The 26,188-nt window shown below is 42.8% G+C and overlaps 2 protein-coding genes across 4 annotated transcripts in view; one reads left to right on the top strand and one right to left on the bottom strand.

Moving 5' to 3' along the window:
* The first annotated feature begins 381 nt into the window (after positions 1-381).
* On the top strand, positions 382-26,034 carry CDCA7L (cell division cycle associated 7 like). Of its 2 annotated transcripts, none has more exons than XM_077303581.1 (10): positions 382-894; positions 12,117-12,249; positions 14,214-14,348; positions 14,917-15,273; positions 16,153-16,227; positions 17,031-17,216; positions 18,567-18,698; positions 20,684-20,833; positions 21,348-21,484; positions 23,750-26,034. In XM_077303581.1, exons 2-10 carry the CDS (start codon positions 12,118-12,120, stop codon positions 23,778-23,780), a joined length of 1,335 nt encoding a protein of 444 aa, XP_077159696.1. In that variant the 5' UTR covers positions 382-894; position 12,117; the 3' UTR covers positions 23,781-26,034. The 2 variants fall into 2 exon arrangements, with proteins under 2 accessions (XP_077159696.1, XP_077159697.1); XM_077303582.1 differs by lacking the exon at positions 382-894 and adding an exon at positions 10,168-10,582.
* DNAH11 (dynein axonemal heavy chain 11) overlaps positions 24,398-26,188 on the bottom strand; it is a 191,927-nt gene continuing 190,136 nt past the window's right edge. For both annotated transcript variants that reach the window (XM_077303577.1, XM_077303578.1), the window contains 2 exons: positions 25,886-26,026; positions 24,398-25,382 (listed from right to left, as the gene is read on the bottom strand). In XM_077303577.1, the coding sequence (XP_077159692.1) occupies positions 25,135-25,382; positions 25,886-26,026 (389 nt within the window). In that variant the 3' untranslated portion in view covers positions 24,398-25,134. The remainder of the gene's footprint in view (positions 25,383-25,885; positions 26,027-26,188) is intronic.

Below are 26,188 nucleotides of genomic sequence, written 5' to 3'. Positions count from 1 at the left end.
GGGAAAAATCCAACAGGTGTAGCCTTCTCTGTCCTTGCACCTTTATGGTAAAAACAAACAAACAAACAAAAAACAACCTTCAAAGTAGATGAATGTTAGCAGGAGCCTTGCTAAGGCTTAACATGCAACCAGCAGGGTGACCTTGGGCTTGCCACAGCACTGATAGAGCTGTTGACCGAGCAGTGATATCAGGGCTTTCTCAGCCTCACCTATCTCCAAGGGTGTCTGTTGCGGGGAGAGCAAAGGAAAGGTGAATGTAAGCCGCTTTGAGACTCCTTCGGGTAGAGAAAAGCGGCATATACGAACCAACTCTTCTCCTAAACAAAAAAAGGCGGCTAACTTTTTAATTCAAACCTCTTCCCCGCCCCAAAAGGCGGAGAAGGCGCACTCTGTCCCGGCATCTGAAGAGTCGGGTGACCTCTGCTACTCCTCGGAGGGTGCTCCAGCGAGCGCTTTCGCGGCGCTCTCCCCGCTCGGAAGGAACCCCGCCGGGCCCATCCCCTCCTCGTCTCCCGCCACCAGACTGTTCCATTCCGAGCGCAGGAAGTGGGGAATCCTCGGCGGCCGCGCCGGCGACCTCGTCGCTCGCAACTTCTCCGGCCCCCTCGACCTCAGCCCGTTCTCCAGGAGGGCGAATCGGCAGCGGCCCAGCGCCTCCCGGGGAAGGCAGGCGGCGGGGGAGAGGAAGGAGGGCCGGGCCCCGCGCGCTCTCACCCCCAGCCCCTGCCCGTCTTGCCGCCCTGCGCCGGGACGCTCGGCGGCGCCTGGTTCGAGTTGCGAGCTTGAAAGCGGCTGTCGAGGGAGCGAGCCGAGGAAGGCGCCCTGCGGCCGACCCCCAGGGGCAAGGGAGCGAACGGGCGGCCGGAGGGGCACACGGAGACCCCGAGGAGCAAGGTGAGGTAGAAGAGTGCCCCCCATCCCCACCCCGCCATGCACACGCGCGCTGGCTTTCGGGGTCCCCCCTGCGACGAACCCCCGGGAGCTCCGACCACGCGGCTTTGCTTTCCGGCCGCGTTGCACAAAGCACCCTGGCCGCGGCTTTTGCCTGGCGCTGCTTGTGTGGGGACGGCATGGCGCCAGGCCCTCGTCCTCTCGCACCCCGCCTCCGTAAAGGGCACATGGGTTTGTTTTGAAGCCGCAGCAGCAGCGTGGCCCGACCCTCGCTTTCAGGGCCAGGAGTTCCAGCCTGTGGGCGCCTGAACCGCCCGTGGCGTGCCTTGTTTTCCCCGTGGCCTCCCAGGAGGAAGGGTCCGTCCGCCCCCCCCTCCCCCTGTGGTGCTGGACATGGCGGAGGGGGTGCATGGCTGATACTCTGCGAAAGGGGTAGCCGTCGTTAATCTGTCGAAGCAAAACGAAGCCGCTACAATGCCAACGCGGTTTGGCTTTGTTTAGAAGTCGCTGTAAAAGTTTGTTTCCGAGCCGCACGCGAGTTCCCGGAGAGCCCTCGCCTCAGGCGCCTTGTTTCCCGCCACGTTGCATACCACGCCGCGTAATTGCGGCATCTCCCCTGCCTTTGCATTTCCCCTCCGGGGAGAAGCAGCCTATTGGAATCTCTCGCGGCTTTTGTTCCCCTCCTTCCCTCGCTTTATAGGGCGCCGCTTCGCTTGCCCAATTGCTGGAATCGGAGGAGGGGGATTGTTATGAGTAAAAGGGAAGGCGCTCAGAGGAATGGGCGGTTGCAAACTTGGGCCTTCCTGCGGGGTAGCCGGTCACATTTCGAGAGAGCAAAGATCGGTTCGAACGAGGGGACCATCTATTTAGTAGATCCATTTTCTATAGAGTTTATTTAAACAAATAAATTAATTTGTACTTCATGGCATTTTTTACTTAACTTTAGAGTCTAACTTTGGGGTGTGGAGGGAGGTCCCTAGCTGTGGTAGTCCACTGAAGCAAAGCCCCAAATCAGTCTTGTGTACGTCTTAAGGATGAATAGATCTTACGGACTAGTCCATTTCCACAGACATAACTGAAGAAGTTGCCTCACCTGTACGAAAGCAAATGTTAGAATTTGATGTACTACAAGACTCTTGATTGTTTCTAGTTATGAGTGGGAGGCTGAGAATTGTTTTCAGTCTTCAGTAAATAACCCTTACTCAAAGAGATTGTTTACCATACTTACAGAGATGAAATTTCTACTGCCAGCATTTGGGGATTTTTGTATATATTTTGTAAAATGTTTTGAGGCTAATTGAAAAAAAACAAACAAAATACTTGGGAACAGTCCTTGTTACAATCAGTGTTATTTACTTCCTTATAGGGCTGTAATAGTTATGAATGACTAACTTAACTAGTTAAGAATCCAATGATTAATTGGGTAGCAGATTACTTTAAAATTATTGTAATATAAATTTACTTATTTTTTTAATGGGAGTAGGCACTTTTAGAAACAGTATATTCCTCCTCCCTTCTTAGAGAGGAGTGGATACTTTTTGAGATGTAATAGATCTAAAGGTTTTAAAAAATTGTTTAGAATGATTGTGATGTGGAATGTGCAGAGGTTGATCAGTTACAATTTGCATATTTCATTGGTTGCTTTACTTTGTTGTACTGATCAAGAACATTCTATCTATCCATCCATCCCACCCATTTCTTTGCATCTATGGGCTGTTTACATTGAACATTATGTAACTTACATGGAAGATAAACAGCAAACATCAAAGCAACTGTAATATCAAAGCAACTTTCAAAGCATCAAAAGATTACAAATCCACATCCACATTATAATATAAATAACAATTAACAGTAATATTGGGAGGTTAATTCTTTCAGTCATGGGGGGGCGTCTAGAGAGCCAGTTTGGTGTAGTGGTTAGGAGTGCGGACTTGTAATCTGGCATGCCAGGTTCGATTCTGCGCTCCCCCACATGCAACCAGCTGGGTGACCTTGGGCTCGCCACAGCACTGATAAAACTGTTCTGACCGGGCAGTGATATGAGTGCTCTCTCAGCCTCACCCACCCCACAGGGTGTCTGTTGTGGGGAGAGGAATGGGAAGGCGACTGTAAGCCGCTTTGAGCCTCCTTCGGGTAGGGAAAAGCGGCATATAAGAACCAACTCTTCTTCTTCTCTTCTTCTAGGGGGACCAGCAGGTGTTCTAAGTTGGTCGGCCTTGAGTGAATGCCTGGTGGAAGAGCTCCTTGCAGGCTCTGCGGAACTGTGGAAGTTCGAGCAGGGCTCTGATCTCCTCAGGGAGCTCATTCCACTAGGTTGGGGCCAGGACCGAGAAGGCTCTGGCCCTTGTTGAGGCCCAACGCGCTTCTCTGAGTAAATTATTGGATTGGGGAGTAAGTGCATGGAAATAGGTACACTTACTTTTGAGATAAGGAGATAGAAGGAAGGGGTAATAACAATCACATCCCCACTGTAAGGTAAATTATTCAATGCCCTCTGCAATGATATTAAGAAACATTTTTATAGTCTGATTTGGATTTTTAAAGATCCTGTACGGTGGATAACCTTTCCCTACTTTCTTATTAGTTGGTTTTGGTTCGCTTACTCTTATAATTTTTCAAGACTAGGGGCCAAGTCTGTTGCATTTAGGAATACAGTGGGTGCTAGATTAGGTGGGTGGAGTGGAAGAACTCTGTGGACCCCTCTCCCAGGACTTGGAAAGTCTGCAGGCAGCTGTTATGGAAATCACTGGCAGGGGCAGCTCTCACCTGGTAGGGATCTGCAGCCTCCAAGCCCCAGATGGAAGTGGAAGGAGGAGGGGGTGGTCAGGGGTGGGGAATTTTTCTGTGGGTTGTGTAACCAGGATTCCTTAATCCAGTGGTCCCCAACCTTTTTATCACCGGGGACCGGTCAATGCTTGACAATTTTACTGAGGCCCGGGGGGGGGGTAGTCTTTTGCCAAGGGACGTTGCCGCCGCCTGAGCCTCTGTTCCACTTGCATTCCCACTGGCACCCTTGACTTCCCGCCGCCCGCTGGGGGGCGCTGCCAGCAGCAGCTGTGCAGTGCCATGCCGAGGGGGAGCCCCAGCCACGGCGGTCACTGGAGAGCACCAAAGTTGAGCCAGTGGCAGAGTGGCAGGGCAGCCCGCGAGGCAGCAGCCAGGGAGGAGGACGAGGAGGAGCCACGGCCCGGTACCGACTGATCCACGGACCAGTACCGGTCCCCGGACCGGAGGTTGGGGACCACTGCCTTAATCCATATAATAAATGTATTGGCCACAAGGGCAATGGGTGCTCCCGTACTGAGACCACTGGTCTGTAAATACAATTGATCCTCATATGCAAAACAGTTGTTGGCCAAAAAGATGTCAAATAATTCTAATAACTAACGGGTGGGGGGATATAAATCCTGACTTTTATTAAAATTTTCCTCCACAACCAATCTTGCTTCCCAATGAGGAATGTTGGTATAAAATGACACGATGTCAAGAGTAGCTAAAGTAGCCCTTTGGGGGACCTGAATGTTTTTTTACTAAGCTGAGAAGTGGGAAATTCCTTTGACAAGGAATTAGAGACTAGTAATATGCTCAGAGATGATACTCTAAATACTTAGAAAGGGGCTTCAAGACATAGTGATAAAACCAGCAGACAAGGGTGTTGGTGAGATCATTATGAATAAACTAGCCTGGAAGAATGCTGCAGTATTAAAAGCAGTGGGTGCTAGCGGCAGAAAGGTGTGTGTGTGTGGGGGGGGGGGAAGCAGGCCACTGGAGGCGCAGAGAGGCCTCCAGCCCCCTCACCCACCTCCCAGTCCTGAAGGCAGCAGGGTGGAGGCGTGTTGGCATTGGGATTGGTGGGCACTGCTGGAAGCTGGCAGCCTCCCTGTAAGGCAGCAGGCCCACAGTGTTCCTGGCAGCGGCAGCAGCTCTTGTAGGGCCCTCTGCAGCCGCAGCTTCCGTCACGCATTCGGTACTGGCAGCAACCCTCAGCGGGTTGGGATGGCGGCCTGTGGCCACACTGGGCAGGTTCCTCACCGCCTCGTCTCCTGTGTTCTCAGTGTCTGGCCTGGCCTCCTCTGTGGCACGGGTGCAGGTGGACCTCAGTGGGCAGGGCCGGCACCTCGTCACCATGCTGGGCAGGTCACTCACCACAGCCACCACCTCTCCTGTGCCCTCAGTGCCTGGCTCAGCCTCTTCTGTGGCACGGGCATAGGTGGGTCCTCCTCGCTGGGGTGGCTGACCGCTGCCTGGGTGACATGGTGGATGGCTACAGATGGGTTGGCTCCAACAGCTAGGCACGTCTCTGAGCTGGGTGGTGAGTGGCCGGCAACAGAGGGCGGCAGCTGATTGGGCTGGATTTGAGCTCAGACACTCACCGGGGTCCAGACACGCTTCACCACCTGGCCAGCTTCCGAAATATTAAGAGGACCAATGGATAAGGATGTCATTACAACAGGGAAATGTACAAACAGTTGAATGATGACACTATAAGAAAATTGGTTATAGTATAGCTTCTGAGACTATAAGGATTGTTATCCATGAGGGCCTGGGAATGGATTATATTTCAAAAGGGGAAGCAGAATTTTTGAAAAAACAATATCCTGTCACACCAAAAATATATTTGTTGCCTAAAATAAACAAAAATATTAGGCCACCGCCCGTAAGACCAATTGTGGCACAGCGGGGATCATTCTTGGAGCCCCTTGAGTGCCTCAGTGGGGGAGGGCGCCCACCCAGTGAGGTCGAATCAGAGGTTCAGCAGATCATTGGAAGCATATTGCATATATGATGATGATATGATTTTCATTTGATCAGGAAGGAGAAAAAACCCTGAGGCTCATCCAATGGATGCTTCCTCAGGAAAGGTGTATCAAGTGAAATACAAGTTAGAAGAAGAAGAGTTGGTTCTTATATGCCACTTTTCTCGATCCGAAGGAGGCTCAAAGCAGCTTACAGTCGCCTTCCCTTTCCTCTCCCCACAACAGACACCCTGTGAAGTGGGTGAGGCTGAGAGAACCCTGATATCATTGCTTAGTCAGAACAGCTTTATCAGTGCCGTGGCAAGCCCAAGGTCACCCAGCTGGCTGCATGTGGGGGAGTGCAGAATCGAACCCGGCAAGCCAGATTAGAAGTCTGCATTTCTAACCACTACACTATGCTGGCTCTCCTGGAGGAGAGGGCTGGAAGGAGTTCAACTCAAATGGCCATCAGGAACCACACAGAAGACTGGCCTATGAAGTCCTGCTTAAGCCAACTAGGCTTCCTTCCTTAATGGAAATTCAAAATGGGGATAAATAGTAACAAACAAAAGCCTGAAAACACCCTTGCATAAATAAAAGAAAGACAGAGGAATAAGTTTGAGCCTTGAACAAGAGGAGGCCCATTACTCTTGTTTTCAAGGCAGACTGGTACAAAGAGGAATATGGGAAGAGAAAGGAATAATTCACTATCTGACTCTATCTGACCCAGTCAAAAGGCATGGGGGAAATGGAGCCAGGGAGCTGACTTGCTTGGGTCATATTATGGAGGCATCTCAGTTGAGTTAATCCAAGCAGTGTGGAGCTGGAGACAATAATATTGTTCTCCCCAGGTAGGCATAGAGGAACTGGGAGACGTCGTGGAGAGTTCCTGAATGGGGTGGGGACAAGATCTTGAACAGAAGTCGAAGGGCAAATTATTATTCTCCTGGCTTTCTAAATCAGCAGCTGAGGCAGTAGGGCCCACTGTACAGGGCCCAATGTAGTTTTAGCCCTGATTAGGACTGGTAAAATGTTGGGGATTGTTTGGAAAAGCAAAACATGTCTGGCCTAATAGAAAAAACTCTCTGTTTGTAGGAGAAACAAAAGTATTATTGTACAAGCTTAGTCAAATTATCCCATGTTCTATACAAAGAGATATCTGGTTATACCAAGGCTTCTGAAATACAGACACCTAAAAGCCAGTTGTAATTCTGAAGTTCTTACTAGAGGTAAACTAAAATTAATGTAAAGAGTACATGCACTAAGGGTTAAATAGTTATTACAACTGTGACTGTTGTCCTTGCCCATAGCAATCTTTGGCTTCAGTGTAAATGCACTAGAAAAGCAAATACTGTCTGCAACTACAAAATCCCTTAACCTATTATTTTAAAAAGAAAATCTTGTTATTTTAATCTAGCATAATATTTTAATCTAGCATAATATAACTCATTTCCCCCTCCCTGTTAAATACATGCCAGTGAGAAAGACTATACATTTTGGTTTTAGTTGTTCCCCTACACATTTTGGTCTTAGTTTAGTTGTTTCCCTATTGCTAGAACAACTTTAATATGTTTCAAAGGCAGTATAATTTACTTGGCAAAATCTGTATAATTAAAATTAGAATACCGTTTTAAGCCATTGTGTAAAAGCCTGACTGCTTTTGATTGAACCTAGAGAATTGTACAGAAGTGTCAAAGCTCATATACACAGCTCAAACAAAAAGGCAATTACTCCTAAGTAATTGGGACTGACTCACTATTGATGGAAATATGCTTATTAATAGAATTTAGGTATGAGAATTGCCTTTTGCTTAGGATCTGTATGGTTTCAATGTCTTCTAAGATGAACAAGCGACTAATGTCCAGTATCAAGTAGGTAGCTGTGTTGGTCTGAAGTAACACAACAAAATTTGATTCCAATAGCACCCTTAAGACCAACAAACATTTATGCAAAGCGTGAGCTTTTGAGTGCAATCACTCTTCCTCAGATAAAATGAAACAAGGATCATAAGATATAAAGAAAAGGCAAATTAGTGGCATAGTAAACTGTGTCATAATATCTAAATTATGCAGAATGATGGTAGTTCTTTGCTAACCAGCTAATCAGTCCTTTTGAGTTCAGTTGTAGTTCACAAAAACATTGGAGAAATAAAAATGTCAAAGTGGCAGACTTTCCCAGTTGGGAAAAGAAATAATTAAGAGAGGCTCGTTGCTTGCTCCATCTGTCTCCACCCAAGCAACTAGTATATTTATTTCTTTTCACATGTGGGAATGGTGAATCAAAAAACAAAACACCACCTTCTATTCCGAGAGACGTGTCCTTTTCTAGAATCAGCATGTTTTTGTCACTAAGAATTTTGCTTTGAAAGTAACAAAATATGAAATTGGTTCATATAAATGGAGATTAAATGAGTTGCAGTTGGGGAATGAGGAAATACTAAGAAAAGCTAAATAAAAACTTAAAGAATATATTCACCTGAACTTAAATAAGTATGAAAATGGTATGAGATGTGGGTAAGGCATTCATGAGAAGATGGGCTGGAGAGGTTCATATTCCTGCTGAGCTTCTTCCCCTCTTCAGAATCTGTCCTTCTCAGGCTCTACCCCAGATCTCCAGGAATTTCTTAACCGAAGGTTAGCAACCCTTCCCCAAAAGTCTGAATCTTTGGGAGGCCAGAAAAGCCTTCTGTCTGTTCCTAGCCACAGGATTTTCTCTATCTTTATTCCGAATGAAGATGAAAAGTGGCTTTTACAAAAAGTGGCTTATTTCTAGACTAAGATATGGCCACTGCAAAATGACCAAAAATGAAGTGTAGGCAACGCATTGTGTTTTGAATTTGCAGTATACCTAACACTAGGAAAGAGGTGTGTGCCCATATTTGTGTGTGTGTGTGTGTGTGGGGGGAATATTAGGGGTGTGGCCTGGGAGCCAAGGGGGTGGCAAACCATTGCTAGGTGATATCTATAGATTTTTTTTCTTAATATTTTTAAACTTCATAATCTGGTGAGGTATGCCAGGCAGGGAAACAGTGACTGGCTCAGGGTCATCCAAAGAGCTTTATTTTATTTTTATTTTGTTACATTTCTTTGTGGCAGAGGAGGATTTGAAGCCAGGTTTCCCTGGTTCCACAATTCCAACTAATGAGGTGCAGTGGTTAAAGATCAAAGGAATGAATGACTTGTTATATATAGGGCATGTCATTTTTTTAAAGCAATTGCCACAGCATGATTGATCTATCAAGTGCAAAACATCTATTTTTCTTCAGATGTTATTTCCCCCCATCCCTATTAGATTTGGACTACAGGTTTTAAAACAAATCAGTTTGCCACTGCGTCGGCTCTATATAGTAGGTACTTGTGAAATCACCCTTGAATGGAACAGATTGTTTGGTAGGGAGATGTGAAAATAAGGGAGTTTGGTGGCAGGAAACCAGTATTCTTTGTGGCCTCTCAATATGCTAACCATTCCTTGTAAAAACTCATTGACTATATCCGACTTACATAAATGGCTCATGCTGTACAGCTCTTGTTTAAATTAAGGGAGTTTGTTGGAATTTGAACTCCTGAGTGCTTTAGTGAAATCTTGAAAAATAAGTACAGATGGAGGGAGCTCTGAAACAAAAAAGTCTTTTGAAGTTTCTGTAGTAAAGTTACTTTAGTTGGAGTCCCTCAATGCACAGCAATGAGCAGAGTTTTTTTTAAGGTACTTTACTGGAAGTTTTTTTTTCTTTGTTCATAATCGGTAATTACACCCCCGTAATGACTCCTCTAGCACAGATGCAGAAGAAGAAATTAGTTAGGCATGTGATAATCGCAGCAGTGGCTAGCTGAACTGTACAATAGCACAAGAGCTAATGCAGTTGCTCCTGGAAGCCAGTTATTCATAGCAACTAGATTTCCAGCTCTTCGTATGTATTTTCTATTAAGCTATTCAAACAAATAATGCTCCATTTTTAACCCCTCTGGCAGAAAGGAGCATGAAATCTCTTCCCCAATGTTGGAGCAGAGTTCTAATTTGCTCTCTTCATAAAGTAGATCTGAAAACTTAATAAAAGAATGTTGGCTTATCTTTTCTGTAAGGCTATGGTTGCCAGGTGTGAAAAAACTTAAATCATCAAAAGCAATGGCAGGGGTGGAGGGAGAGAATTATCTGGTCAAATGTTGGATAATATTTTGACTATGTAAATAAGAACTGGCCACTTGCCTGATGACCTGCATCTTGTCTTCAGGTATCTAGGCAGGGAAACTTTCCAGAAGTCTTCTTCCTTCCTGAAGACGTATTAGGACTTCACTGGGCGATCCGAGGCTTTCTCATCTGTAGCTTGTATTTCATGAAGATATACTTTTCCTGTAGATGTCAGGGAGGAAGCCACCCTTATCTCTTCCAGGAGGTGAATGAGATAGTTTAGGAAGGCATGCATTTTCCTTCTTGTTAGAATAAATTTAGTGTTTGAATATGGGAATTTAAAGTTTATAGAGCATAAGTCTAATTGTACGCGAGCCATTATCACCATTATGGCATCTCAATGATGACTACTTACCAGCGTCTCATCTCCCGGCCGCCCAAACTACAGCCAGTTGAGCGACGGGCCCAGCAGACAGCACCCAATCAAGAGCTGTACTGACCAAGGCAACCCTGGAGAAGCCTGAAAAGCTAAAAAAGGCTACCTGCAAAAGCGCCAAGAAACAGTGTGGGGATGGCGCAGCAGCAGAAGGCACCACAATGGCAAGGAAGCTCTGGTGGCCATTTTGTCTATGCTGAGTTTGGTGCCACGAGGAGCATTCCCCTAATGGCAGGCGGCCATTTTATTGGCACAGAACCTGGCTCTGTTGGAAATGTCCAGTAGCCTTACTGAAAGTGCATTAAATTCATCAATAGGGGATACCCAAACCTCTTCTGGCTCTCCAGGGCACCCTCAATCCAGCACATCTACTGGAGGTGGACTGAACAAAAATGTAAGTGAAGAACTGCCTGTGGGCATGTCAGCTGAGATGCTTACTTTTATGCAAAATATTTTAAGGAATGAAATGGCTTCCTTTTGTCGACAGAGGCCTAATTTGAATATGCCTCCTGTTTCCTTACCTCCCATGATGATGCACCCTCCAGTAACTTATTTTCTCCTCCTTCAGTTCATTATGAACAGGTTTCTCATACAGTTCTTACTAAAGCAGCCACAAAGATGATATAGCAACCCTATATCTTCTGGTTCTTCTGTAAGTGACTTAGAAGAAGGGGAATTTTTAATATATGAGGAGGTTATGGTGGAAGTCCAGGTACCTGAACAAACCCAGAGGTTCTTTAAACAGGAAGATTTCCAGGACTTACTCCAAGAGTGTATTGTGGCATTGAACCTTATACAACCTGAGGTTGCTGAGGCCCCTCCTGATAATCATCTTGACCTATCTGCTTGGTCTCAGGCCTGAACCTGGGATTTAAGAGGGGTGAGGGGACTGCTCTGGGAGAGCAGCAAAGAGGGGTAAGGTGACAGGGGTAGGACTTGTTAGGGCTAGTGGGGGGGGAGTGGGACAGAAAGAGCCCCTGTTACAGGCAGGATCTGGTCTCACTCCTTCCTCCCCCAGTGTTAGTGCTAGTTGCTAGCTGGGAGATTAGGGTTGGTTAAGGGGAGGTTGGGTAGGGTGGTTAGATGAGGGTGGGTAAGGTTTGGGAGGGTTAGGGTGGGATTAGTGCAGCTGGGATTAGTGTAGCCTGACGGGAGTTGGAGAAATAGATTTAGTCCTGGGATTGGTTACATCTCTGCAAGAGCATGGATGAAGAGGGGTTGCTGCTGGGGGGGGGGCTGGGATACTGACCATCATGGGCCAGGGCAGTATGGCAGGTGGAGGAGGTTGGACAATAGAAGAGTGTTATAGTCGTTCATAGGGCCTGTCCGTGGAGACACAGCCCTGGGTGCGCTCACTCCTCTTTTAACCGCCATCCCATCCCTAGAGATGTGAGGGTGGAGGTTAGGGAGGATCCAATTTTGGTGAGAAGTGTTAAGAATACCAAAAATATACTGAAACTAGCAAAAAACCTATTCTGGATTACAATGGGCGCTAGCAGCCCCCAGCAGTCAGAGTGGGCAGTCGGGGGGCAACGTACCTCAGGCGGGTGGCGGCGTCCGGGACGTTGCAGTGGTGGCGGGACGTCTATGTACGGGACTGGGTCAACTGGCTGATGGTGGGCTGGCTGCTGGCTTCCGTGCCCCGGCTGCCGTTTCACAAATATTAATCCAAACCTATGGTAAGGATTAATGGACCTGATTCTTGAACAAAGATGTGGAGGTTTGAAACTAAATTAACCTGCTTAGCATACTGTATGCTTTGGCTGATTTACTCATACTTTATGTGTATTGTATATATGTAGATGTATATGTGTAATGGAAATGCATGATCGATTAATAATATGCCATTATTCCTGGGAAGAGATTTTTCTGAATGGTTATTGCTACAATTGTCTCTATCTTCTACTTCTCTTTTGAATTAAAAACAGAATGCTTGAATTGGATGAAATCTTTAATGCCCCAAGTGATGATGAAGATTTTCTTGGTTTCGAACCTGATGTTCCTGTGGAAACGCTGTCACTGGTGGATTGCTTTGAAAGTTCACTGAAGTCAAGAAAAAGGGTAGGGAACCTTTGTAACAAATGTATACATAGTTCTTAATCCAACAACAAATATACTCAGTGAACTTGAAGTACTACATTTACTTATGGTTGAAGCTAAATTCTGATTATTTTGGTATTAGAAAAAAAAACTCTAGAAAAGGAAAATATTCTTTTTGAACAAAGGGTAAGTGATACTGCCACCAAAAACCTCCAGAATCCAGCCTGGTCTGGAGGAAATACACTTACCTACCATCCCACTGCGGCGATCAGCAATTCTCTGGGTATGCAAGGAAGGGCCACAAGAGACAAACACTGGCACATCCCTTCCTGCCCACCCACAATCCACCTAAGTTCACAGAATTAGCATTTCTGTCAGGTGACTATCTAGCCTCTGCTTAAAAACTTCCAAAGAAGGAGAACTAACCGCCTGCTGAGAAGTCCTGTTCCACCGAGGAATTGCTCTGTCAGGAACTTCTTCTGGATGTTTAGTTATAAGTTCTTTTGAATTAATTTCAGCCCACTGGTTCTGGTTCACCCTCCTGGGGCAACAGAAAACACCTCTGCTCCATCTTCTATATGATTGCCCTTCCAGTATTTGAAGATGGTTTTCATATCACTTCTTAGTCGTCTTCTTTCCAGGCTAAACAAAGCAAGCTCCCTCAACCTTTCCTTATGTGACTTGGTCTCCAAACCCCTTACCATCTTTGTAGCCCTCCTCTGGACATGCTTCATTTTGTCTACATCTTCTGTTGTGGTACCCAAAACTGAGTGGAATAAAGTGATAACATCATGTGGTGTGATCTGGACACCATATTTCTTTTAATTCAGCCCAAAATCCCATTTGCCTTTTTAGCCACTGAGTCACACTGCTAAACTCATGTTAAGTGTGTCATCTACTAAGACCCCCAGCTCCTATTTACATGTACTACTGCCAAGATAAGTCTTGCCCATCCTATAGGGATGCATATGATTTTTCTTAACTAAATGAAGAACTTTACATTTATCACTATTGAAATTCATTTTAGCCCAGAAATTGTATTTTCTCATTAAAGTTAACTTCCAATTTGAGTATTTATTTTCCACATTTAAGCAGCTGTGCTGCAGCTATCAACAAAAGAAGAAAATAATTTTACTGAGATAACACTCCAATTATCCTTAATAATTCATAGAACATGTTTTTGAAGCTTAAAGGAACAATATATAGAATGATTTTTCCCTTCTGTTCCCCTGAAAGTTTTTTCCACTCATCTATTGTATCTGATTTTTACTTACATTAGCTCAACGGAAAGAAGTGTATAATTAAATTGCAGGGAAATGAGGGCAATGAAAAGGGGGGGGATAAAGATAGTTAAGTGACGTGCAGCTGTATGAAAGGTCATTGAGTCTTGCATGGGAGGAGGAAAAAACACAAGAAAATGAGTGAAATGCTCTCAGATGCACCATGTGACTCTCCAAAGGCAGATGTTTTGTGGATATGCCTATGTTTCCTCTTGCCCTACATTTGCCCTTTTCTTTTAAGGTAGAAAGATTGACAGGTGCTTTGAAGTACTTTATTTCTTCTACAAAACTCACTACCTAGGTTTAGTTAGTTTACTGCAACTTTTAATATGTCTCACAGCATAAAATGTTAAAGACAATCTGAAGAAGAAAAATTACAACTTTATGATGATCAATCAAGAGCAGGATACTGTGGTATTTAGCTCTCCCTACACATTTGTTTTATGTGAGACAAATTTGGGCGGTGTAAATACTTCAGCTAGAATTGTTAAAAGTATCTCAGTGGAACAGGAGAAAACATTCCTTTTCCCAAAAGGAGAGAAGACAGGGGATAGCTTGCCTGTCAAGTTTGTTTGATCATAGCCCGGTTTCACATTTTCCCAATCCACCATCTTCTGTATAGTTTGTTTTTATTCTGTTCAGTAGGATCTTGTGGGGGTAGATTGTCTTTCCCTTTCCTATTGTGCCCTGTGTTGATTTTTGCAGGATATTCATTTCCAGTCAAAGTACCTGACTGAGGAGCTGAGATGTATTTTCACCGAAGAGACAGATTCAGAAAATGAAGTGTTTGAAGGTTTCTGTTCAAATGAGCTAGAAGCGAATGGAAAAAAGGATGTGGAGGTATGGACAGTATTTCCCAAGCATCCATTTTCATTAAACTCCTTTTCTTTCCTTTGTATGCATTTCTTGTTTTAGGCATGTGACCAATGGCAGCATTGGGGGGCATTCATGGCAAAAATTTCTTTGAAAATTGCACCTTGCTATGAATACCCAGAGCTGTTTGTTAGGTTATGTTATGCAGCATGGCAACTTCTGCGATGTTAGAAGACCACTTAAGAGGAGCCGGAGCATTCTCTGTATTAGTTTTGCCTGCTTTATGGGCTTGGGGGAGAAGCAATGCTGGCATTAAGAGGGGCCACAGTATGAGAATGACAGTGAGTGCACTACAGAAGTTAACAGGGCATGAAGGTTTAAATTCCATTGTAAACTCAGGATTACTTCCTAGAAACTATGGTTAGTATGATGGCCTTAATTTTGTATTAAATGCACCACTGTCATTCCTGTAATATATTATCTCTGGAAGTGTTATAGGAAGGAAGAATAGCTGTCAAACTAATGGTGATATGTAGCTAAGAACAGAAAATCCAGGGACAGAAATCCAATTGCACTGGTTTGTTCTCATTTGTAGGTGGTGGATTCTCATTTGAACAGTGAGAGTGACACTGTATCTGTGACAGCTGCTGAGGAGAAGGAAGAGCAAGGGAGAGGTTCCTCTAAGAGAAGGAGCTTTGGCTTTCGAGTGGCCTTGCAGTTTCCCCCTAAGAGGTCTGTTGAGAAGAGGGCACCTGACAAGGTCGAATCCAAGCTCTCCTTGAAGGACAGTAAACAACCTTGCACTCTCACAAGAACAAAAAATAATAAAACCTGGAAGAAACGAGGCCAGGAGACATCCTCAGAGTCTGATGAAGATCCTAAAGAGGCATCAAAAGATACATCTAGTGCACTGCTTAAAAGAGCTATGAACATCAAAGAAAATAAAGCCATGGTAAGTCTTAGCACAATTGCTCACTTACTATAAAACTATTTGCCTTCCATCACTGTGGCATTATACAGTCAGAGCATGCTTTCTCATGACCTTTTATTTCCATCTGGCAATTCTAACCAGTACACAGAATTCTCATTATTGTAATTTCTAAATCTCCTGACGAGTGTGGGTATCTTAGTTCTGCTATTTATTCTTGCTGTCTGTTCTGTGTAATTTCTGAAAGTAAAAACTGAGTTTAGGCTTTATGTCTAGTATTAATTTTGTTCTGGAAGTCTTTACATATTGTCTTTTTGAATTGCAGTGAACTCTGTTGTGGGTGATTGGGGACAAACATAAGTTTATATATATTTGACTCCCCCTCACTTCTTGCTTTAAGAACCATTGCATCTCATATATAATACTGAATAATGGTACTAGAGCACAGATCAAAAATTGGCACAATAGGAGTTTATACAAATCTGGACAGCTATCATGTTTGCACGAACATGCACGAAACAAACCTTTTTAAAAAGGAGCGAAGGGAGGAGAACAGTGAAAAACTCATTTTTTTTCATTAAATCACTGGATTTTATACTTGATTCTTATAGCTCAAAAATGCCCTTAATTTTGTACATGCATAAATCCATATTTTTGTAATTTAAAAAATATCAGTTAATTTTTAATTTTTATAAATAAGATAATCAACCTAAAACATTAAGAAAATAAGCATAATCAGCAGTGTGACTTTTAAACAATTCAAGTATGATAATGCAGAAATTCACTTCTGATCTTAATAGCGGTATAAATAATAGCAAATAGCCATGCTGTTTTTCTGCTCGATTAATTATTGAATGCATATAACACATAGAGACTAATTTAGTGTAACTTTTCTCATTTCAGCTTGCTCAGTTACTAGCAGAACTGAATTCTATACCTGATCTGTTTCCAGTGAAAACCCCAACATCAACTCCTTCTGTAAGTCTCAGTAACAAAGCTTTAATAAAAGCTGTATCACATTGATCAGACTTGGAGTGAGTGTGTAGCTTTTCGTCAGTGTCATGTTATGTCTAAAAGATGCTTTTTATAAGACATTGTGTACTTGGGTTCTGATAAGGTAAAGGTAAAGGTATCCCCTGTGCAAGCACCGCGTCATGTCTGACCCTTGGGGTGACGCCCTCTAGCGTTTTCATGGCAGACTCAATACGGGGTGGTTTGCCAGTGCCTTCCCCAGTCATGACCGTTTACCCCCCAGCAAGCTGGGTACTCATTTTACCGACCTCGGAAGGATGGAAGGCTGAGTCAACCTTGAGCCGGCTGCTGGGATTGAACTCCCAGCCTTATGGGCAAAGCTTTCAGACGGCTGCCTTACCACTCTGCGCCACAAGAGGCTCTGGGTTCTGATAGCCAAGTTAAATAATACACACAATCTGTTACTAGTGCGTACTTCCCAAGTTATGACATTCCCCTTCCTTTCTAATACAATCTCCAGAAATTGAGTAAGTTCTGATTCCATGCAATCAGAGTTTATATTTTTTTGTGATCTTTGTAATAAACACTATAAGCAATGTGTGTGTATATATTCTATAGAAGTCAATAAGTATATGCAGAGAAAACACCAGGAACTGGAACTGCTGTGTAGAAGGGGGGAAGAATAAAAATCCAAAGAAGGGGAAAGCTACATTAATCCAAAAAAAGGCAATTATGCACTGACTTTATGACATCTACATCTTACAAAACAAAAGGCAATAAACAGTTCTGAAAACTCTGTCGTCTTCCAGAAACAGAAAAAAACACCGAAGAGAATGTTTTCGGAAGGCAAGATAGAACGTCGTACTAATCCAACCAGAAATGCTCGCCCACCGGAGAACTTTGGCTTGGAAAATGTTACTTTTTCTGCTGTCAGATTTGCCGAACAGCTTAACAGTTATAGATGCCGAAACAACTTGCAGAAAAGACTTAAAAAGGTATATGCTAAACCTATTTGTTCAGGCCTGTTTGATTTGGTAACTATAAAAAGCATTTTAAACTTCAAGGACCAGCCAATAAGGAGCAAAATTGACCCCAAAGTTTGTGAGATTTTAAGGAGCTTAAATACCCAGTGGCTTACAGTGATTCAAAGCCATTTCAGTAAATTGTCCAGGCAGCCTGAATGTGTGGAATATTTTTGCCTGTGTTGGATTGTCTGTATCTGAGAAAATGACAGGCAAATCGAGAGTGAAGTGGATGGGATGAGTGAGAATTGGTACTACAAGACAACTGGAGAACTTTGGGGTGTTTTAAGGGAAATAGGCTGTATTAGAATAAGAGAAAAGAGAAATAATTTTAATCTGTTGAAAATTATCAGGAATCTGAGTAAGAAGATTGGCTGACAGTGTATCTAAAACAGATTCTGTTTCATGGGTTGCAACCCCATAGCGGTGAGAGTGTTGGATTGAGATCTCAGAGACCCAGAGTTGAATCCAAACAGTGCCATGGCAACTTGCCAGTGCCATGGCAACCTTGGGCCTAGTCATACACTCTCAGCATAATCTACCTCACAATCTTGGGAGGAGAAGATAACGATGTAAACTGTTTTGAGACCTTTTTAGGGACCAAGGCAAGGTATAAATGAAGTAAATAATTAATAACCACAGTGTAAAGCATCCAATAGATAAGCAATATTAACATTATTACAACTCCTGACAGTTAGAATGGTTCCTCAGTGGAACAGGCTTCCTTGGGAAGTGGTGAGTTCTCCTTCTTTGGAGGTTTTTAAGCAGAGGCTAGACAGTCATCTGACAGAAATGTTCATTTTATGAACGGAGGCAGATTGTAAATGGGTGGTCAAGGGTGGGGGACGGAAGGTGATTGGCTGGCCACTTGACAGACAGGCAAGCCAGTTAGAGGAGGAGGCACTCAGGTGAGACAGCCGCCCTGAGTGTATGTGAAGCGCTGAATGGCACTTAAGCCATGAAACACGCTCCTCCTTCAAGCCTTTACCAGAAATATTAAGTGGAAGAGATATGTTGGACAACACAGGGTCCACTACAGATCCCTGAAGCACTCCACTTGTCACTCCTCTCCAAGAAGACGACGAACCGTTTTGGGTGCAATCTTAACCAGTTCTCGATCTGAATAACAGTAATAGGATCCATACTGCATTTTACCAACTTGTCAATAAGAATATCATACAGAACCTTATCAAAAGCCATACTGAAATCAAGATAAACTATGTCCACAGCATAACCCTGGGAGTATTTTTTTAAATAAGTTGGGGGTATAAGTTCTTGGTTTGTCCTTGAATTTGAGCTCAGATCATGTTTTGTCTTTTCTAGGACAGTTTGCAGGCGCCCAAAAGAAGACGGTCATCCAAATATTGTTCATTTCGATCTGTTGAAGATATTACTGATGAGGAGTTGGAAAACATTGCAATAACAGTTAAAGATAAAATCTATGATAAGGTCTTGGTAGGTATATGGTTTTGTCCTTAGAGACTTGTTTTTTGCTGATTTATTGAAATAGCACATGGTAAATATCAAGCTGTTAGCTCACTCTGAAAGGAGAACCACAAAATTGATCCTGTTTGGAATTTCATGAATGCAACAGGTGGTTTTTACTGATTCCCTGCTCCGACAACAATCCAAGATGCCCTCTCTGGGGGAGAAGCTCTGCTCTGGAATGGCTGGAGGAAAATCTGAAGCCTCCCATCAGTGGGGGATTCTGTAAAAGTTCTCCTTACATAAATTCTTGATACGATTTAAGTCCCAGTGTTAATTTACTGAGTGGGGATTTCCCCCCTATATTTGTTTGAATTGCTGTACACACAATGCAGGGCCAGAAGCACAGGTAAGCAGAGGCTGGGGGGGGGGATTGGGGGCAGGGGTCCCCCACTGCAGGATGGTGGGGAGCAGCATGCTGCTCTCCCACTATGGCAGGGGCGAGAGGCGTTTCCCCCAATGCCCTGTCGCCGCCATTTCAGGCATTCTGGCCTGCGCATAATGGGTCATGGAGACACAAATAGCAGTGAATCAGTGTGCATTCCCTCACTTGGACATGAAATTGAGGTCAGTGTGAGTAGGCAGATAGTTGTGAGTTCCTGCATTGTACAGTGGGGTGGACTAAATGACCCTGTACCCTTCCAGCTCTATGATTCTATTATTCTATTATTCTAACTCTTAAGAGATGCTCTGCTAATACATTGGTTCCTATGCAGAGAGAAGAGAACACCAGCATGCATGGCATTTTCCACCTATAAGTGCTGCTTAGCTACCAACATTTGTTAACTTGCTCAAACAAAAAGTGAAGAAATATATTGGAGGTCAGTGCAACCTCAAAACTTGGAGACGGAAAGGCAAAAGTGGAAAGTAACTTGTTCACGGCCACCCACTTTCTGAAATGGAAGTCCATCACTTTATCTACCTGCTAGATAATGTAGTACTGACTCACCATTTTGTGCTGTCATCTCTGAATAGTAAAAACTGACAATACCATGAACGTTTCTAAGGTAACATCACGTGGCGTGATTTGGACATATTTGTTTTAATAAAGCACATCACGTTTGCCTTTTTAGCCACCGAGTCATATTGCTGACTCGTGTTCAGTCTATGGTCTACTAAGACCACCGGTTCCTTTTCACATGTCCTACTGCCAAGACAAGTCTCGCTCATCCTATAGCGATGCATATTATTTTTCCTTCCTAAATGAAGAACTTTACATTCATCACTAGTGAAATTCATTTTATTCCTCTTAGCCCAGTTTTCTAGCCTGTCAAGTTTAGTGTCATCTGCAAATTGAATAGGCAACCCCTCTATGCCTTCATCCAAAACATTTATAAATATGTTGAACAACACAGGGCCCAGGACAGATCCCTGAGGCCCTCCACACATCACTCCCTGAAGGAGTCCTCCAGGGTCATTTAGTCCAACTTTCTGCACAATGCAGGAACTTACAACTACCTGCTCACTCATTCATAATCTGCCTAAGTTCATAAAATCAGCATTTCTTGTCAGATGACTTTAAGTTTATTAAAACTTTGTTCTCCTGAACTCCAGCCTGTTTGTGTGAGTGCATGCAGCTTTTCTCTTCCCTAAGATTATAAAGACCAAAACCACATGGTCACTACTACCAAGAACATCCATTTATAAACCATTCGTTTAACAAATCTCAATGGTGCTGATTTTATATAATACATTCACATTATTAGGACAGAACATGGTTTGAAAATTCTGTTATGTAATGACTGCTATCGATATGGCCTTTTTAACATACTGAAACTATCAACAAAAATGAGGATGGAATTTTAGTATTAAAATTCTATATTAAGCACCAAGCACTGACTATATACCATGTATAGCTCCTACTGATTGAATATGCAATGTAAAATTTTAAAATGTGAGTGAAGTTGCCAGGATCCTTTGTATAACACTGCCTTTTCCCCTGATTCCCACATTAGGGAAGTACGTGCCATCAATGTCGACAGAAAACAATCGATACAAAGACAGTTTGTCGTAATGAAGGCTGCGGAGGGGTGAGGGGTCAGTTCTGTGGGCCTTGCCTCCGTAATCGCTATGGAGAGGATGTGAAATTCGCACTTCTAGATCCTGTAAGTACCTGGTTCTTTAGACTAGCGATCCCCAACCTGTGGGCCGCGGACCACACGTGGTCCTTCGACCCATTGGAGGTGGGCCCCGAAGAACGCCTTCTCCCCCCCCCCCGACCCTTTACTTCATTCCCCCCAGCCCTTTACAACACACTTCATTGTTGTGGCGTGTCTCTATCTTATTTTGAAGGGATGTTTAAACATTACCATAGCGATCAGAGAGCGTTAGGGCAGTGGTTGAGAATAGAGGAGTAAACTACCCCCCCCCCCACCGGGCCTCAGTAAAAGGCGTTGAGTGGTCCCCGGTGAGTGGTCCCCGGTGTTGAGTGGTCCCCGGTGATAAAAAGGTTGGGGACCACTGCTTTAGACGGTGGGATACTGATAGATCCTTGGCCTACTGAAATTTTCAGAGATCTATGCATGGTAGGCCACCATATGTTTCATAACAATACACTATTAGATGAAAGTATTGTCAAGTGACTATGTAATTAATCTCACTCCCCCGTTGTTTTTAAAGGATTGGGTCTGTCCCCCTTGCCGAGGGATCTGCAATTGCAGTTACTGTCGCAAACGGGATGGCCGTTGTGCTACAGGGATGCTCATCCACTTGGCAAAGTTCTATGGTTATGACAATGTGAAAGAGTATCTGGAAAGGTAGGAGTAGTCTTGGAATTTTTTTTTATATATATATATATATATATCGGTGTGTGTGTGTGTGTGTGTGTGTGTAAGAGCTGGGAGAAAATGTTACCAAACACATACTTACATGGAGAATATATGACAACCTTCCTCAGTAACTAGCACATAAAAACATCTACATTTTACTTTATTTATATTATGAAGTTCCCATTATGTCATTCAGATGGCACATGCTAGTGAACACATGTATATTCTGTATTTATAATGTTTGCATCTGTTTGTAAGAAACAGCTAGTATGCATTTACTTTGAAATTAAAACCAGGAACCTAATATAATGATTTTTCAATGAACACAGTTCATTAAGTGCATGTATTTTTCCCCAGAAAAATTACGTGTGATTGGATTGTACATGCATTGTACTTGCACTGTACTTGTGAACATGTTTACTGATTTCTTTCATAATCTTGAATGTTGTGAGTAACTCGTAGATTTCACAAATTTGTCAGGAACACGAAGTATGAATGTCAAGCACTTTGTATTTATAATTGTTTAATTGAAGTACATATTTTGTATTTCTTCTGCTCTCCCATCCCTGTGACATACCCCTGTGGGGACATTACAACTCAAAGTGTAATAACTGCTTTGGAAGTTATAGCCAGAAGAGCAGGGAAGATGAGCAATAATTATTAGTCCTCCCCATAGCTTTTCTATAGTTTAAAAACTATGTTCCATAGTTTAAAAAAAAGTCATTCCATAAATATATACAGTATTTATGTCCAGTACAAAAGAGCATTAATGTATAATACACTACTAGTTGTTTTTATATTTATTTCTGACAACAAATTTAGTTGTGTTGAATTCTATTTTTTTTAAATGCATCATTAAAAAAATAAGTCTGGCTTATAGGTGATTGTTTCATTATTAAGTGCCATGACCAACATGGAATGTGCCAAAAATGTATGCTTAGAATCATAGAGATGGAAGGGACCTCCAGGTTCATGTAGTCAAATCCCCTGCACAATGCAGGAACTCACAACTACCTGCCTACCCACAGTGACCCCAATTTCATGCCCAAGTAATTATCCCCACCAGAAATCTCCAGAATCCAGCCTGGCCTGGAGGAAATTCACCTAACATCCCATAGTGACTAACAGCAATTCCCTGTGTATGCAAGGAAGGGCCACAAGACGCAAACACTGGCACATCCTTTCCTGCCTACCCACTCACAATCTGCCTGAGTTTATGTCAGGTGACTATACAGCCTCTGCTTAAAAACTTCCAAAGAAGGAGAACTCACTAACTCCCAAGGAAGCCTGTTCCACTGAGGAACTTGTCTTACTGTCAGGAACTTCTTCCAGATATTTAGCCAAAAATTCTTTTGAATTAATTTCAATCTATTGATTCTGGTCTGCCCCTCGGGGCAACAAAAAACAACTCTGCTCCATGTTCTCTATGACAGCCCTTCAACTATTTGAAGAAGGTTTTCATATTATCTCTTAATAGTCGTCTCTCCAGGCTAAACAGACCAAGCTCCCGCAATGTTTCCTCATATGACTTGGTCTCCAGACCCCTCACCATCTTCGTAGCTCTCCTCTGGACACATTCTGGTTTCTGTACATCTTTCTTCAGTTGTGGTGGCCACAACTGAACACAGTACTCCAAGTGAGGTCTTACCAGAGCTTAGTGTAGTGGTACCTCATGTGATCTGGACAGTATACTTCTTTTAATACACCCAAAATCCCATTTGCCTTTTTAGCTACTGAGTCACACTGCTGACTCATGTTCAGTGTCCGGTTTACTAAGACCCCCAGATACTTTTCACATGTACTACTGCCAAGGCAAGTCTCATCCATCCTATAGTGATGCATATTATTTTTCCTAACTAAATGAACGTAACATTTATTAATATTGAAATTTGTTGTAGCCCAGTTTTCTAGCCTGTCAAGATCATCTTGTATTCTGATTCCTTCTAGTGTGTTTGCTACCCCTCCCAGTTCAGTGGCATAGGATGCATACAGCATTTTACCAACTTGTCAATAAGAATAGCATATGGAACCTTATTAAAAGCCTTACTGAAATCAAGGTTAAACTATGTCCACAGCATTCCCATGATCTAGCAAGGTAGTAACTTTCACAAAAAAGAGAGAGGGTAGTCTTACATTACTTGTTCTTGAAAAAGCCATACTGACTCTTAGTAATTACAGCCATCTGCTCTAGCTGCTCGTTTGAAATAATTTGTTGTCTCCTGTGTTGCTATTGACACTTCTTATTTTTTCCAGCTTGCAAAAGCAACTTACTGAGGATGACTGAAAATACTGGAAGTAGCCGTGCAACAGTCAGATTTTGTCAACTTTATTTTTTTACTGTTATAAATCAGAGTTTGAAATTTTAAAATTGCATTACAATTATGTTTGTAAATTATGTTTGTAAAATATAGAAAATATAGATATGTAGATGCTGAATAGAAATAGATGCTGGATGTATTACAGGGATTTCTGAGGAAAATATTGGTTAAAAGGAATATACATGTTATACATCCATTTTGCTACAATACACTGGGAATTTATTTATGTGAAACGCTTAACAAAAATGAATGGAGCTTCTATTCATTTCAGCAGAGACGGTGCTGCTTAGGAGCACAGTGAATTGCTTAAAACCAGCTGTGAATTGTTGATTTTTCAGCAGAGCTATAGATTCTATCAAAGAGCTATTCTCAGTTGCTTAAGAGATATTTCAAACCAATCTCTTAGATTTACAAATTTAACACTTGGAGCACTGTTTTACTGGCACTGAGAGAATTTCAATGTCTCCGCTTTCTACAGGTTACAATCTTCCTTAACCCCAACAGTTCTCACTTCTAGCATCTGAATTAAACAAGATCCTATCAAAATTATATTTAAATTAAAACATTGTAACATAAAAAAAAATTTGGAACTTTTTGTGCTTTCTTCCCTGTCTTGCAGTCTTATTTTGCCTTCTGCACAGCACTAACCATCTCTTCCATTGTACAGTGTGCAGAAATCCTTTCACATGGTTTGACCACCATCAACATTTTTGAATTGTTCAGTTGACTGTAAATATGTGTCTTAAGAGCCAAATTGAACTGTGTCTAGGTATTCTGATGCTACATAAACTGGAAGCTTTACACCTATGTTAATCTGTGTCCTGTAGCAGCCTTAGAATATGAAACAAAGGCACTGTGGCCAAGAGACCAGAGGATGGGCACATAATTCATTTGCAGTATCTTGGCTGTTGCTGCTAGTTAGCAGGGGCAACAAGACAACCTATTCACTGGAGTATTTAAATTAAACTTTATTTTAATATTTTAAAATGCTGATGCTATAATGAGCAAGAGAAACACATTTTTCAAGACACCTCCTTTTAAAAGAACAAAGGTTGCTTTGGGCTATTTTTGAGATAGAAGCTGCATTGAGAGTGGAATACCATAAATACTTAACTAGTTTGGACTCTTGAGCAGGTGCTTATGTATTTTGCGCTGGAGATGCAGCCCCTGCTCCCTTTACTGCACCATCCTGAGGACTTTTCTTAATACTGTGAAGTAGCATTTTGACATAATGTCTACATTACTATTAAATGGGAGCAGAGCTTTCCTAGCCTGGCTTGCAATGTGAAGGCTCAGCTTGATTAGAGATGTGCGAAAGGACTAAACTGCTAGGAGCAAGGCTACTCCTGCAAGCACCCACTTGGCTGGCTTTTCCTTGGTTTTCAGGTTAAAGGTCCAGACATAGGTAGGCCCTCTATTTTTAGTTTTATATACTGGGCATTTATAAATGTGCTTGGTTTCTTGCTTGTCCACTGGAATTGCTCTTACAAAGATTACTGGCATGAGAGAAGTCAGGTCTTTCAGACGTGCTTCAGCTATGGATCCTGATTGGATATCCCATCTTGCTCCTATAACCAGAGACACACAAAGTTGCTGTTACTTGCATAACAATGAATGTTCATAGATAGCTCAAGAGAGCATACCATTAGTGAAATTCATCTCTGAAGTTGTCTATGAGTGTGCAGTAAGTACAACCAGCATAACTCTAGGCAAGCTCTGACTCACAGAATTCACATTTAGCTTCTGTTTATCCTGGGAGTGGAAGAATTATATGGTTTGTAACCAGTATATTGTTATGGGTTGGATCCAGACAAAATTTTCTGTCGGGGGTGGTCGGGGTGGAACTCTCCTGTCTCCTCTGTCCAAGTGGGTAGGTAATCCTCAGGAACAGTGGGGGAGGGGTCTGCAGTGTGAAGGGGAAATTGGTGGGAATTGCAAATTTAATCTGGATCCTTCTCCATATAACGTCAATTAGTATGCTAATAAGACAGTAGTATGCAATCTTGTTCTTCCAGCTAAATCTGAGTTTTGGTATCAGGTCAGTGACACCAAGTAACTTTAATATATTTACCTTCCATAAAAAGTCCAAAAATATATGCTCCTTCTCTTGGTGGGTGACCATAATCATCTCTACTCTTTTTGGTAACGTCTGCTGTTAGGCACATCTTATCCAGAGACCAGTTATTCCTTCGTGCCATGCTTTGCATAATGGCTTTCAAATAGAAAGAGCCGTATGTGAATAAATATGTATGTAACCTTGTGGCCTAAGAACAGGCAATTAATTGTAAAAGAATAAATCATTTTCCTATTTTTCCAACTCCACTAGAACAATTTCTCAAAAATGTTGCCTCATTGAGTTGCCAGTTTGTCCTAC

The sequence above is a fragment of the Paroedura picta genome, chromosome 11 (genome assembly GCF_049243985.1).
Source record: "Paroedura picta isolate Pp20150507F chromosome 11, Ppicta_v3.0, whole genome shotgun sequence".
Lineage (NCBI taxonomy): Eukaryota > Metazoa > Chordata > Lepidosauria > Squamata > Gekkonidae > Paroedura > Paroedura picta.
Note: the sequence above shows the minus strand (reverse complement) of the source record. Positions and strands in the feature narration are given on the sequence as shown.

What these genes read in the sequence shown, in the direction of transcription:
- CDCA7L (XM_077303581.1), top strand. Translation starts at nt 12,118, where the DNA reads ATGCTTGAATTGGATGAAATCTTTAATGCCCCAAGTGATGATGAAGAT. An exon ending in ATGGAAAAAAGGATGTGGAG is followed by an intron (nt 14,349 to 14,916) that starts GTATGGACAGTA and finishes TCTCATTTGTAG; the next exon opens with GTGGTGGATTCTCATTTGAA. An exon ending in TGCAGAAAAGACTTAAAAAG is followed by an intron (nt 17,217 to 18,566) that starts GTATATGCTAAA and finishes TGTCTTTTCTAG; the next exon opens with GACAGTTTGCAGGCGCCCAA.